Here is a 14,458-nt window from a genome sequence, read left to right as displayed (position 1 = left end):
AGCTATATATGTACTCTGATTTAAATTAATTTTACTTCAGAAAAATTGATGATCGACGTGTTTTAGTCAATAGGGTCTTTATATTTGTAATATCAAGGCTAAAATCGATAAAAAAACTTAAGTAATAGGAGTGAAGGACTCCTAAGTTTCTGTTTGAGGATTCTGTACCCTTCGTACAATGAAAGTTAAAAGGATTAGAGTATGAATTATTAATAATAAGAATATTATTGAAGACAATTCTAGTAAACTGTGTATTTAAAATGAACATAGTTAATTTTACTGCGTTTTTTGGGAAAAAGCGCTAAGCCAACAGCTACCGAAATTAAAAATTGTAAATTATTTTATGCATTTTGTCGATTTTGCTATTTATTGGTAAATTTATCAGTTTGGTAAAGCTTGAAGCTGAATAGAATTTGTTACAGTTTACATTTTATACGAAACAAATTTTACCAATACGGAGAAAAACAGACCCTACGACTTATGACTCTTATGAATCCTACGATATGACGATTGGTGAATGGTGAGTGGTGACAGATAAGTATGTGAATTAAAGTTACAGAATGGCGGCGTTGCGCGCTGCTGCGATTTGACACGGGCTTGAACTGTTTGAACGTTGGTTTGGTACTTTTGAGAAAAAAATAAATCAAGTTTACTATAATAGGCAACATATCTGTTATTTGCTCGAAAAAGAGAAATATAAATTGGATTTAGTATGTACTAAGTTTACTCATCGTAAAATACGTACTATATATATGTTTTGACAATTGAAGGTTAGTGGAAAAAATTGATATATTGAATAAAGCATTTACGTGAAAATTGATGTGACGATTAAAAATATAAAACATGAATGTGCAAATAAGGTACCCATATGAGGGTTTATTGCATAAATATATAAACGCAATGAAAGGGTGGCAATACCGTTGGTTTATCCTCAGTCCTGAGACAGGCGAGTTACATTATTTTCTTAGTGAATCTGAAAAAACTCAAAAGCCAAGATGCTCCATATATTTAGCAGGAGCTGTAATAGCGCCTAGTGACGAAGATTCTAATACATTCACTGTAAATTCTGCTACTGGTAAGAATTAAATATTTTTTTTCCACAATTTAATTACTTGTATCTTCTTACTTGATTCATTATTCATTGAAATATTTATTCTTTGAATTTATACAGGTGATATGATTAAGTTACGAGCCACAGATGCACGAGCTAGGCAAGAATGGGTGGATAAGTTAAGGGCTGTTACAGAAATGTATACTAGAGCGATAGCTAGTAGCCATCCACCACTGCCACCTCGAGAACATTCTTCTAATGCAAGAAATCCAGTAGCAAAGTTAGAAGTTCTCGATGCTTTTGCAAATTGCAGAGAGCAATTAGCGAAAGTAGAAAAACATAATACAGCTTTATCACATTCTATAGAAACTTCAAGTTTAAACTTAGATCCAGAAGTATTAGTTCTTAAAGCCACAGCACATACTACTGTGTTTACATTAAATCAATGCCTAAATATTTTATATCAATAATAGATATTACTGATCATTAAGGTGCATGTAACATTTACTATAACATATCTACAATAACTGGTTCAACATTTTTCTATTAATTTAAAAATATATTTTATAGATTATAACTATATATAAGCTGTAAAGAATATACTATAATATCATTATAAGAAATAATTTAAAATATTTTTCAAAAGAACACTTGGTCTCTTCATTTGATTTAAAAATTGAAAATATATATTATACATTTTACATGTTCATAATTCCCTTAATGCTATTACATTACAATATTATTTTAATGAAACAATAAAAATTATGTCACTCTTTAATAATGTCAGAAATCAAGTCTATTTTTAAATATTTTTTTTTACAAAAAAAGTCAAAATTTTAGCATAAATTATTTATAACTGCATATATTTGTAAAAACAAAACACTTTTTTCATTTAAAAATATTAAAAATTCTCGGGTTTATTGATATTATTAAAACAGTAATGTAGGTTTCTTATATAGGATTTGAAAAAAAAATTAAAATGAGTGTTACATTTAAACTTATTTTCTATATGGGAGACACAGGAAAAGATTATAAAATAGAGTTTTTAATAGTTTTAGTATTGTAAAAAATATAAGTACATTTTATATGACAAGAAAATCAACGTCACCTCTGTTTCTTTCTTTTCTTATTAACAAATGGTTATTTAAAAAAACGTTTTTTTATTGTTAGGCTATTATGCTCCAGTACAACTACATGGTTTAAGAAAAGACTGTTAAGAGATAAACGGTATAAAAAATCAACGACTGTTCAGATATTTTGGCGGTTGATAAATTGTGTTAATAGTCATAATCATTAAAAAATGGTTAATTTGGTAAATTTCACGAATTTTGTGGTCGAATATCGCTTAACACTAAACTTTCCGAGAGTTTCTGTACACGTGCGTTTATATTTGAGAAAAGGATAATTTGTCTACCAAATGGTAGCTTTAGTGTTAAATATGTATAAAGAATAACATTTTGAATCTATGAAAATAAAAAAATAAGCATTTTGTTATATTTTTAAAATGTTGCACCCTTTTAAAGCTTTTCTATAAAAATAGAATTACTATATTAATGAGGAAACCGTGCATTCACACTGTATATTATAACTCATTTAACATATGACATCCAAAAGATCTATTAAACAGCATGTAGTAAGTTTTTTTTTATTTTTATAGACAATTATAGTCCTTGCAAATATTAACACATTTGAGAATTATAGTCTAAGCTAAAACGATAATATTTTAGCAATCATACAAGCTGTCTTTAGAAGAGAAAAAATTTTTACTTAAACAAAAATTGTTTTTTACAAAAGTATTTTATCGTTAAATTATTTTTAATTTCTACCACTCAGCTATAGTAATCAATTTTCTGCAGAAAATACATGTTCCATATGATGGAGTCTGAAATTTTTTAATCATATTTCTCCTGCAATAAAATTATTGCTCAATCGTTTTTGACACAATTTGAATAAAAACTGTAATGATAAGTCAAGTTATTTTTCTTCATTATTAATAAATATGGCATATATATATATATATATATATATATATATCTCTCTCTCAGGCCTATGATTTATGCGGCAACAACCAATGCCAAGAGCAAGTAATTGGGTGAAGGTGAACAAGACAGTCACTTTTACTTGTGGTTAAGATGAGATCGCAGCTGGAGTTGGAAGCAGTTCTAATTTAGGGTCGGGATCGGTTGGACGCTCGTTTTACTATCAAATTAGAAAGAACAGTAAAAAAGTTCGATATAATATTTGTATTCTCAATATGTAAAATATAAATTTAAAAGTGCTTATAATTTAATCTTGAACTTCAGGTAAAATGATTCTGTAGCTTTTGAAATTCTTATAATATTTCAGAATTTATATTGCAATGTCTATTTCATGTGATTCGGAAATTTTTATGTCAATACCGGATATTAAGATTATCGAAACACCCGCATCGTTTAAAGCTCTATCAGTAGTGAATATTGTGCTTTTCTTTAAAACTTCAAACGAAAACAATAAAGCGCGAAACAAACCTTGCGGATTTCATCTTTCAAAATCAAAATGGGATCCTTATCCATGGGTCGGATTTGTGGAAAGTGGTAGCATAGCTGACATCGCTGGATTAAAGTAAACTGTTCTTTTTATTAAAATACAAACTTTGCCTATTATTCAGTTTTATTAAATTGACTTATCATTAAAATACAGATCGGGTGACTGCTTATTAAGCATTGACGGAAATGATTTATTAGGTTTAAAAATAAAAGACGTCGCTTCTATAATACGAAGTAAAGAGGGAAGTGTGAGTCTTAATGTATGGAGGAACGTTGATAAATTGGAAAATGAGGAAAATTCAGGTTTAGCATTAAAAGGTCCACTTCCAGATGTAGCGGCAAAACTAGCAAATGTACTTTCAGGGACAGTAAGTATAAATTAAACAAATACGCGCGCGCGCGTTCATCACTATCCTATTTACAATACTAATAATAAACTTTTAATCGATGGCAGAAATAAATTTTCTTAGAATCGTTTCCACAATTTATTCTTCTTGATCTTTAAGCGTGCTTAAAAAATATATGTATACATAAACAAAATCTGTGGATATGGGTTCATTTAAAGTTCTTATATGAATTTTCTTTATGAATAAAACTACTAATACTAGCGTTTAAAAAACTAATCCTTAGGTGCGGGCTTTGGAATGTCCAATATGTCTTGAAAGCGCTGCACCACCGGTCTCTCAATGCGTTCACGGTCACATCTTGTGCGTTGAGTGTCGACCAAAGACCTCGCGTTGTCCTGTTTGCCGAGTTAGACTTGGACAAGGTCGGTGTTTGCTGGCGGATACATTTCACAGAGTACTTCAAGAAGGTTTCAAGATAAATAATCACAGCAAAACTAGCCCATCGGGGAATTCTAGTTTGCGGGAGAGACTTTTTGGTCAGAGCAAAAAATCGCGAGTCTTAACGGCTAAGAACAATCGCGCAGCATCCAAGCCTCGACCATCACTGCTAACCAGATTGATGGTAAATGGTGTGGACAAAGCAGCATCTGCCGAGAATTTATCTTTCAGCAACGAATTAACAATTCGACGAGAAAAATTCGACTTTAATCAGCAATTAAGCGACCGCTTGAGGCTTAAATCGGCAAGCATGGGGGAATTATCGGCTGAAGGACAATGCCGAAGTAATAATGATGAAAACTTGCAAGCGATGAATCCACGCATTGATGCTTCAAGCACGACGAGTATTTCTTCAAGTACACCCGGAACTCCATTGTGGTGTGGTTCTGCAGATTCGGTAACAACTCTTCAACTATGCTGTCCTCTTTCTGCTCGATTTGGTTGCTCTGAAACTATTACTTCCGCTACATTACAAGATCATATAAATAGTATGCACAAAGGACCACAAATACACTTTCATCATGGAAATGCAAAAATTATCATACCTTCTCCCTTTGGTACCGAGACTATTTACTTAATACATCAGGGTGAAGAATTATTTTTTATCGAGGTAAGATCACTGACTTTTCTAACATCGATCCAAGCTACCATTCTTCGCTCAATAGACTGTTTTTAAATATACAGTTATGTATTTCATAACTTTGTCAGCACGTTGAATATTTGATATGCGGGACCAATCAATTTTATGAGTCTTAATTTAAAAAAAAAATATAAACGAAGAATGCGAGTATTTCTTGATAATTTATAAGCTCTGTTACATCAATGACCATCTATTTTGTTTGCCAAAATTAATAATATTTTGTTATTTTAAATTAAAAATTAGCTAATTAAAATTTCAAAATACGTATATAAACAATACCCGTAAATTAAATACTAGACCAAAGGAGCCACTTGTCTAAAATATTTGATTTTTCACTGTGTCTCTTTATTGCAATAGATAGAATTTGAAAATCTTATAATACCTGTTTTTATTGAAATTTAAATTATCAAACAAATATATTTTGTCATGTTTAGTATAAAGAGAGTAAGATCTGGGTGATAGGAGTCACGTCTAATAATTGTATATATGAGTGGTGCTTACGAGGAACAGGAGAAAATGCTATGGACATCAAATTATACAGGACTGTTGCATCTTTAGATGAAGTAACAACTCTTTCACCAAAACACATTGCTGTGTTACCAAATGAATTACTTTCAGTTCAAGTAGAGATTCAATTATTAGAATATCAACTGCAGGACATATTAAATGTATGAATTAATACATTCAGTATAAATATATATTTTTACAAACTTCATTACTTAGATTATCGCAGTAAACTTAATTATATCTATGAAATGAAATAAAAATGTTAGAATAATTAAACACAAATCGAATTTTATATGAATCTTTATTTTTTTTATAAATGCATTTTAAGAACATCTTAAAGTGTAACTAACTTAAAAAATAAAAATGTTTATAAACGTCAAACACATACTATATTGATTCTTACACCTTTAGCATGTATGAGTTTTTAAAATAAAAATTTCAGCTATTATTCATTCATAATCAATTTATTTTGATGAGAAAATTCCCTTTTCAGTTTTTTTCGAACTTTCGTATACTCGTCTAGTAATTTAAAAATTAGAATAAATGTAATTTTATAAAGTATCTTTTGTGACATTATGCTAAGATAAAAAATCCAAAGATTGCATAAGTTTAAATAAATGGTTAGAATTTAGAAAACATGGGTTTATAACAAAAAATATCATAAATGTATAAAAGTTGGTAATACTTTCAGAATATAACCAGATGAAAATAAACTGAAAATGTTCAGTGGTGTTGGCATTAAAGAAAATGATTTAAAATATATACTGATTAGATTACGTACACAAGTAAACTACACTATATGTTGTAAAAGTAAAAGAACAAAACTTCAATAATCTTAATTCTGGTTTTATCACTGGTTACCTTATATTCTATGTTCTACATAATAATATAGTGTATATGCATAACACTAACAGTAAGATAACAATATTTTAAATGATATTAAAGCATACTGCTTTGTATTGCATCCAGAGTAGGCTTATACAAATTCACATCATTTGTACGCAATATATTCCCAGCCATAAGATCATATGAATATTTTAAAATAGCATTATAGTTTTCTTTTCCAACTACAGGAATGGAAACCATATATACTTGTGTATCATTTAATGATGATACTAATTTTTTTCCTGGTGGTACAGCAAGTTTCCTCTTCTTGGCTGCTGGTCCACGAAAATCACACTCTTCTTTATGCTTGTCTCTTTTAGGACAGCTACAAACTCTTACTGCAAGCCTTTGACGACCCAAAACCTCTCCATCGGTAGTTTCAAGAGTAAAAATAAGATCTGTCTGTCTTCTGTTCATACCAGATGTGCAACTATTTTTGCACATAAACTTATAGTACATGGTTACAAACTCAGATCCAACTTGTGGTACTCCAAGTGGAGTGACTACTGATAAATGATCATTGCGTTCTTCATAGAAACTCATAACATTTGTACAACGTACAACATGATTAACAAATCTACCTTCAGGACTTTGAGATTTCTCATTTGCCATGGCTCTGTGATTATGGCACAACACTACAGGACTGCTTCTAGCTTCATCCATACTAAATACCATTGAAGCTCTTATAAGCAATCCTGCCACAATTGGCTTCCATTTAAAAGATAATGGTAATACTTGGTTAATATCAATGAATACTTTCTTTAGCAATGTAGAATACTGTAAAAAATAAAATCTTAAAGAATATTTAATTCATCACAGCTAAAAAGGTAATTTAGATGTTGCTACTTTTTGCCTAATAAGTATAGAAGGAACAAAGCAAACTTAAGAAAAATAAACTCAAGAAATAATTAACTATTAAACATAAAAAGAAAACTTTGCTCTATAAAATTTAATATTAAAGACTCGACTTAAAAAAGTGTATAAACCTATATTCATTGGGCTATTTTTCTTTAATACTTTTTGAGTTTTTGTTTCAATAAGAAAAATAGATCTATGAAAATTTTTTTGCATATTAATGCCATGAATAAAAGTGTATATTTTAACTTACCACGTAGCATTTACTTCCATTCGGTAATGGTGTAATCAACTCGAAATTGTATATTCCTGAAAATTCTTCCCTTACAGGTGGTTGAGGATCTTGGATAGAAACACTATTATAGCTTGTATATTCACATGGAATGTTATATTTTTCTTCAGGCATTTTAGAATTCTCTAAAAAATCTATTCCACTAGAAAAAAAAAACATATGGAATAAAATAATAACAAAGATGTTTAGTTCTATTATATGTAATTGCACATGCACAAAATGTATGAAGTAAAATGTTATAGAATGTAAGATATATAACTTAAAGAATGAATATCTTACATTTCTTGTTGAAGTTCGTTATATACTGATTCTTCTAGTAAAGCAGATTCTTGTGAATCGGAATATCCATTCAAGTTTGACATTTTGAGAAAATAACAGTAATACTAATGAAAATGAAAACACCATCTGTAAATTAACGCGCTGAGAAGAATAGCGGACTTGGGGTTTCACTCTTTGTTGTGGTTTTTTCTCCAGTTTCTCTTTTTTGAATATCCAAGCTATCCAGTAACAGGCTTTCTTGATTCTTCCAAACTACTGAATAAAAAAGAAATGAAATGAAAGCAAAAAGGGATAAGAGAGAAGAAAGGAACAGAACTTATATCTTCAAATTCAAGCTCCCTTCTCTAGTGCGTGCAATCCATGGACCAATCTAAAGCTAACTTTCGGAAACCTTTATCGCCCACGCATCACTCTATATACTCTACCGCCAAAAAATATCCTTTCTTTATTGGCTGTTTTCATTTGCGTAAACTCCAAAATACTCGATGTGATTGGTTAATAAGTCAGCGGCTTTTCAATTTAACCAATCATATCGAGAATTTTTCTTAATCAGTTACGTAACGAACGGCCGATTGTCCAATATTACACGACGATTGAACGAAGCCATTGTTGCCAACAAAAATCTTAAGCAAAGCATTCCTTTGGTCCCAATATAATTGACGCCTAGAAAATCACATTCGTAATAAAACTTTAACACAATTGAAATAGGCTAAAAAATAGCGTGCGCACACACACAATACAAAATATATTTGGTATCCATATCGAAAAAACATGAATGATCTACAATTTGTTTTGTCCATCCCAAATACGCTTTTAGAGATAAACGTTTCATTGGGGGGTTTCTATTTACACAAATTTTTATTAAAATCTCTATTGAGTGACTCATCAGTACAGTTAAAGTTGGTTAAAACCACATAACATTTGTTCTTTTCAAGGTTTTTTTCCACAGAGCATTATGAGAGACAACGAGCAATTCTCTGGTGTTCATAAAGAGAAGGAAAACCGGGAAAACCATTCATGCCATTTATCGGGAAGCACTCAATCACTCTCCGTACTAATAAAAACATCAATTTATATTTAGTCCATAAAAGTACAAATTTTATTGTTTTTTATACTATATGTAATCGAATATTGGATTTTTATTGTATTTTAATTTTATTATATTACAAATAAATTTTTTGGATTACAATACAGGATGTCTCATGATCGATGAATATATCGGAATTGGTGGAGTCCTTGAACTTTTTTGAGATGAAAAGCCATTTACTTTTTATAAATATTAAGGCCGATGCGCGAGAGTTGTTAAAATAATCTTACCGACCTATTAACACGTGGAAACTTCCGAGTTAGCATACAACCCGGTGAATTATGCTAGTGAAAACGCTGGTTAATGTCTTACGTTGACACGAGAAAAACACAAGCACACCTGTACCAGTCTCTATGTCTGATAGGCCTCAGTAAAAATAAATTAATATTTATTTTAGTAACCTCAACATTTTAAACAGCAAAGAATTTTTTATTGCAAAAAGTTAAAAACTCAAATTGGTTTTGGTCACGGGACACTCCGTATATATGCTTATAGTCTAAGTTATAATTTAAATTGAGATTATGATACTTAATAATACTTTTTATAGAAGTCCTTGACGTTTAAGATCTTCATATGTTTTCCGATTTACTACATTTCCTAACGAATCTTCAAATTCTTCTTCCTGTTCTGGCTGCCAGCGCTCTGCTTGTTTCTGAGATTTCAATTTTTCCCATAAAGCTAGAGCATCTTCTATTTGCGTTACATTAGCAAAATGTGCTGTATTTGGTATACCTAAACAACGCATACCATGCGCATGACGCCATTCTGCAAAATGACGTTGGAAAGCTTTTGGACCTTTATAGGTGAAATTACCACAAATTTCACAATTGTAGCTAATATTAAGTCCATGTAATTTATATAACCAATATGGAATAGGTTTGCCATCCCAGCCCAATGGCAAATTTTTAGGATTATATGGAACTTCGTTATCATCTTCTTCTTCAGATTCACTCGCACTTGCTTCAGCGTCAGAATCTCCCCTTTCCCCTTCAGTTCTCGCTTGTTTTCTTTGCACGTTTTCTTTAGTAGCCACTCTTTGACTGGATACTAATTCTGCCAATCTATATACTTGAGCTTCGAGTCTGGCGATTTCTTTTTGTTTCTCGGCATCTTTTCCTTTACCACATCTCTTATTCTTATTTTTAGCTAATAAGCTAGGATCAAGAGAAGCCTCCCCTTTTGTACTGAAAAGTCTTTGTGCTCGTTCTTCAAGAGTACCACCACATTTTAAACCTAAGGCCATCAGAGCAGACTTTAGTCTATCTAAACCTAGAGAAGCTAGTTCTTCCCAAGATGAGAAAGCAGATAATTCCAAATGTGCTCCAACATTGGTTAAAGCACTACCAGTCTCCTTTGGCCATCCAGGGAATGTATTATTTTCCCAGTGAGTTTCAAACTCTTTATTGGCTTCTTCAATTTCTGCACTGATATCAAGTAGTGGTCTGACACGATTAAGATACTCACTTAAATATTCCAAAAGTGACTCAACATATCGATGATACTCCGCATTTTTTCTTTCTCTTGGAATATCAAATAAATGATCAAATGTTGATAAATAACTAATATAATCAATCTTCTCTATTCCTTTAAGATTGATGTATTTTTCATAACATTCGTGAAGATCCAGATATTTTCCATAACCTTCCTCGTCTGTAAATTCTACAAGATTAGAAAGTTCTTCTGTAGGATTTTCTCTCATCTTGGCTAATTCTTCAAACTCCACTGACATAGGTATACTAATCTCATTAGGATGTCTACGATAAAACTCCTTGATAGATTTTAGACGAGAATAAAACTCAAGAAATTCATTTGGTCCAGACAATGCTTGTACCTACAATTCAATATGATATTGGTACTAGAACTTTGACAAAATACTATTAACATTAATCTTTACCTCTTCCTTTCTTTGCCCATCTTTATCTTCGTACAAATCTTGTAAATGAGCAGTGCTATCCATAAATTGATCTAACAGCATTTTTAATCGATGTTCGGAGTTTATACTTTCTCTATGTCCAGCTTTTTTATATAACATTTCTTTAACCATTGCATCCATCAAACGCTCCCTCTCTTCGTGATATCGCCGCTGTTGCTCCAATATAGTTTCCATTTTATGCGTAAATGAAGTGTACGGCTTTTATGCTTTTAAGGTTAAGATAAAAGTAATCTTCGATAATAAACATGGAAATTAATAATACATATGTATCGTTTTACTTTCCAAGCGAGGTCGAGAGTTCGAGTTTCGAGATTCGAGATCCGATAATTGCAATCGCCTGAAGCCTGCTCATGCGAGACAGGAAACGGGTAAAGCAAGGGGAGGGAGGAGGCAGTGCAACTGTTTCTAAATGCATCCAAAAATTTTCAAGGCTATTTTAGGTTTGTTTTTTTGCCCTGCACTGCACTGCTGCACTAGTATACAACCAATGCCAGGTATGGCTTTTTCTAATGTTTCGATGCATTTAGGAACTGCTTTAAAAAGACACCAGCGCTCTTACTATGTAGTACTAATACGCGCGCCTATGTACACTATTGCTCAATAATCTTGCGTCAGGCGAGGGGCAGTGGGGATAAGAGAGGCAAGGGGTTATCTAGGGAATTCTAGTGGACACCGTCAAATTTTTGATCGGCTATCCCTTTGACGCAAAAGAGCTGTCAAAAGCTAAATTAACCTGTATTTTGAAGAAATACAGAAACATAAATATTTTTAAAAAACAAATAAGAAGAAAGAAAGAAAGGATTTTAATAAATATATAAAGAAAAAATATCAGATGAGTATTAGTTAATAGGAAATGTTAAAGTAATTGTTAATTATTAAGAAAATATACTTTGTGGTTTTTTTATTTCTGTTACAGGTTAAATGCTGTTTCTGATGAGCTTAAATTACAGAAAAGAAATATATATAGACCAATAAATAAAAAAGGACTAATTTATGAACCATTTCTGTGTGGACCAGTCATTTCAATAATTATGATGTAATGTTCTAATAGTGAATGTGTAAGCGTTTGGTGTATATACACAAAGAAATTTTATTATAAATTAATAATTATATATAATAATGTGTTGATTCTTATTACTATAAATTAAAGCTAGTTCAATTAAAATATTCTTTTTCTTTCCTCCTTATCTGAATTCTATACATACATAGTAATTACATATTCTCGTAGAATCTATTCTTTAAACTAATTAAATTGTAACTATTTGGAATGTGCAAGTCATAACTATTTGCTTCAATGATATTTATTATTCATTGTAAGAGAAATTGCATAGAGCCTCTGCAAATTTCTTATTAATATGTCACATCCTTCTACATATTATCTTTTATGACATTTATATGCCTCCTTTGCACTATTTTCTTCTAGTCTATAACATATAAAAATAATTTTACAATCATTAATTATTATACGCAGATCTGATGATTCTGCTGATCTCTAATTAATTTTATAAATATTGAAATCATTGATAAACCATTGTCTAGTTAAATTTGAAAAATAGGCATTTGAATGATGTTATTTAAATTTGGTATCTCTTTTGTGAGATATGTTTTCATAGTACTTGGGAAGATAAAGTTCTTTAGAAGGTATGTGTACACTAATGAGTTCATTTTGCTTTCAGCTTCGAATAGTTTTTCAACTACGTGTTTGGATATACATTTTGAATATAGAATATATTTATTTTGTTACTCCTATTATAATGTTGACAGAATTGGTAGTAAGATATATCAATCATCTGAAAATAATAGAATATATATATGGCGACTAGATAAATTAAGGATTTAAGACAGATAATTCTCAACAACAAATAGGAGTAACAAAATAAGTATTGTATATTAGGAATGGATATCCAAATATGTAGTTGGAAAATTATTTGAAGCTGAAAACAAGATTAACTCAGCAGTATACATGAATGTATTGGAGGACAATATCCTGTCAAATGTAAAGAAAAGATATCATGTAGACGAAGTACCAAACATTATATTTAAGTACAATAAATTAAGTGAAGTGTCTAGATTCTTCAAATTTAATAGAGCAATAGCTTACCTATCATCCTCACATTGATAGAATCAATTAGACAGCAGAATAAGCATACTTCAGCGTATTTGAAAATATCTAGAGAAATATTGGTATATGTTGAAAACTAGAAGAAGAAGGAACAATCAAGGCAAATAAATGTCACACAAGATGTGAAAGAATGTGACAGATCAATAAGAAATTTGAAGAGTCTCTATGCAATTTGTCTCGCATTGAATAATACAAATAATTGAAGCAAATAGTTATGACTTGCACATTTCAAATAGTTGCAATTTAATTAGTTTAAAGGATAGATTCTATGAGAATATCTAATTACTATGTATGTATAGAATTTGGATAAGGAAGAAAGAGAACGAGTATTTTAATTGAACTAGCTTTAATTTATAGTAATAGGAATCAACACATTATTATATATAATTATTAATTTATAATAGAATTTCTTTGTGTATATACACCAAACGCTTTCACAATCACTATTATAACATAATTAAACCATAATTATTGAAATAACTGGTCCACACAGAAATGCTTCATAAATTAGTCCTTTTTTATTCATTGGTCTATATATATTTCTTTGCTGTAATTTAAACTCATCAGAAACAGCATTTAACCTGTAACAGAAATAAAAAAACCACAAAGTATATTTTCTTAATAATTTATAATTACTTTAACATTTCCTATTAACTAATACTCATCTGATATTTTTTCTTTATATATTTATTAAAATCCTTTCTTTCTTTCTTCTTATTTGTTTTTTAAAAATATTTATGTTTCTGTATTTCTTCAAAATACAGGTTAATTTAGCTTTTGACAGCTCTTTTGCGTCAAAGGGATAGCCGATCAAAAATTTGACGGTGTCCACTAGAATTCCCTAGATAACCCCTTGCCTCTCTTATCCCCACTGCCCCTCGCCTGACGCAAGATTATTGAGCAATAGTGTATAACTCATCCTCGCTTATCTCGTATATACACAATGGGAAATTAAATCATATGTAGCTCAGGCATCAGATAGTGTAGTAATGAATTAAATAATATAATTCAACCCGGGAAAGAAAACTATAGTATAATTAACGGGAATCCGTATACCGACATTACATAGCGAAAACTATTTGGCATGCAACGTCGTCATTTGTTGACGGATTGTAAAGTTATTACAGGTTTTTTGAAATGCCAGAAGCTTATCTACTAAGTTACGTTAGGAAAATTAACAAAAAATGAAAAAAAATTTTTGTTTAAATAAATATATTAACATTATTGAGAAACAACAATTAAATCGCAAAATCCCCCAACGTACTTTACTAGATAATGTTCATACGTTTCCAAAAAGTCCACAAAAATGCAAATCTGTCAAGAAATGACGATGCTGCATGCAAAATAAATAATGGAAGAGAATTTTGTGTTCGGGAAGTCGCCAACACGAAATTCTTCCATTATTTATTTTGCATGCAGCATCGTCATTTCTTGACA

General features: G+C 30.6%; 4 protein-coding genes across 5 annotated transcripts; 2 read left to right on the top strand and 2 right to left on the bottom strand.

Annotated features, from left to right (window-relative positions):
* Positions 1 to 552: 552 nt before the first annotated feature.
* LOC136772662 (oxysterol-binding protein-related protein 11) lies at positions 553 to 1,824 on the top strand. 2 transcript variants are annotated; one of them, XM_066725771.1, is made up of 3 exons: positions 553 to 770; positions 861 to 1,075; positions 1,172 to 1,824. In XM_066725771.1, the coding sequence occupies exons 2-3, from the start codon at positions 901 to 903 to the stop codon at positions 1,519 to 1,521; spliced, it is 525 nt and encodes a 174-aa protein (XP_066581868.1). In that variant the 5' UTR covers positions 553 to 770; positions 861 to 900; the 3' UTR covers positions 1,522 to 1,824. The 2 variants fall into 2 exon arrangements, with proteins under 2 accessions (XP_066581868.1, XP_066581867.1); XM_066725770.1 differs by having other exon boundaries at positions 553 to 1,075.
* Positions 1,825 to 3,107: 1,283 nt separating this feature from the next.
* LOC136772746 (uncharacterized) lies at positions 3,108 to 5,853 on the top strand. The gene is made up of 6 exons (XM_066725873.1): positions 3,108 to 3,135; positions 3,184 to 3,307; positions 3,398 to 3,652; positions 3,731 to 3,944; positions 4,207 to 5,031; positions 5,496 to 5,853. Exons 1-6 carry the CDS (start codon positions 3,108 to 3,110, stop codon positions 5,733 to 5,735), a joined length of 1,686 nt encoding a protein of 561 aa, XP_066581970.1. The 3' UTR covers positions 5,736 to 5,853.
* On the bottom strand, positions 5,853 to 8,020 carry LOC136772661 (cellular tumor antigen p53). The gene is made up of 3 exons (XM_066725769.1): positions 7,880 to 8,020; positions 7,562 to 7,742; positions 5,853 to 7,230 (listed from the first exon to the last, which is right to left on the bottom strand). The coding sequence occupies exons 1-3, from the start codon at positions 7,960 to 7,962 to the stop codon at positions 6,508 to 6,510; spliced, it is 987 nt and encodes a 328-aa protein (XP_066581866.1). The 5' UTR covers positions 7,963 to 8,020; the 3' UTR covers positions 5,853 to 6,507.
* Positions 8,021 to 8,038: 18 nt separating this feature from the next.
* On the bottom strand, positions 8,039 to 11,481 carry noi (splicing factor 3a subunit 3 noi). Its single transcript, XM_066725768.1, has 3 exons — positions 10,861 to 11,481; positions 8,305 to 10,797; positions 8,039 to 8,131 (listed from the first exon to the last, which is right to left on the bottom strand). The coding sequence occupies exons 1-2, from the start codon at positions 11,071 to 11,073 to the stop codon at positions 9,508 to 9,510; spliced, it is 1,503 nt and encodes a 500-aa protein (XP_066581865.1). The 5' UTR covers positions 11,074 to 11,481; the 3' UTR covers positions 8,039 to 8,131; positions 8,305 to 9,507.
* Between the last annotated feature and the right edge of the window lie 2,977 nt (positions 11,482 to 14,458).

This window comes from Prorops nasuta, unplaced genomic scaffold (assembly GCF_024137725.1).
Source record: "Prorops nasuta isolate Cenicafe-Biocafe unplaced genomic scaffold, Cenicafe_Pnas_1.2 PNAS00004, whole genome shotgun sequence".
In the NCBI taxonomy this organism is placed as follows: Eukaryota; Metazoa; Arthropoda; class Insecta; order Hymenoptera; family Bethylidae; genus Prorops; species Prorops nasuta.
Note: the sequence above shows the minus strand (reverse complement) of the source record. Positions and strands in the feature narration are given on the sequence as shown.

Coding starts and splice junctions, on each gene's coding strand:
- LOC136772661 (XM_066725769.1), bottom strand. CDS start 7,962: ATGTCAAACTTGAATGGATATTCCGATTCACAAGAATCTGCTTTACTA. Junction 7,743..7,879: donor AACGAACTTCAACAAGAAAT/GTAAGATATTCA, acceptor TTTTTTTTCTAG/TGGAATAGATTTTTTAGAGA. Junction 7,231..7,561: donor ATGGAAGTAAATGCTACGTG/GTAAGTTAAAAT, acceptor TATTTTTTACAG/TATTCTACATTGCTAAAGAA.
- LOC136772662 (XM_066725770.1), top strand. CDS start 844: ATGAATGTGCAAATAAGGTACCCATATGAGGGTTTATTGCATAAATAT. Junction 1,076..1,171: donor CACTGTAAATTCTGCTACTG/GTAAGAATTAAA, acceptor GAATTTATACAG/GTGATATGATTAAGTTACGA.
- noi (XM_066725768.1), bottom strand. CDS start 11,073: ATGGAAACTATATTGGAGCAACAGCGGCGATATCACGAAGAGAGGGAG. Junction 10,798..10,860: donor ATGGGCAAAGAAAGGAAGAG/GTAAAGATTAAT, acceptor ATTGAATTGTAG/GTACAAGCATTGTCTGGACC.
- LOC136772746 (XM_066725873.1), top strand. CDS start 3,108: ATGCGGCAACAACCAATGCCAAGAGCAA. Junction 3,308..3,397: donor AATATTTGTATTCTCAATAT/GTAAAATATAAA, acceptor ATAATATTTCAG/AATTTATATTGCAATGTCTA. Junction 3,653..3,730: donor GCTGACATCGCTGGATTAAA/GTAAACTGTTCT, acceptor ATTAAAATACAG/ATCGGGTGACTGCTTATTAA.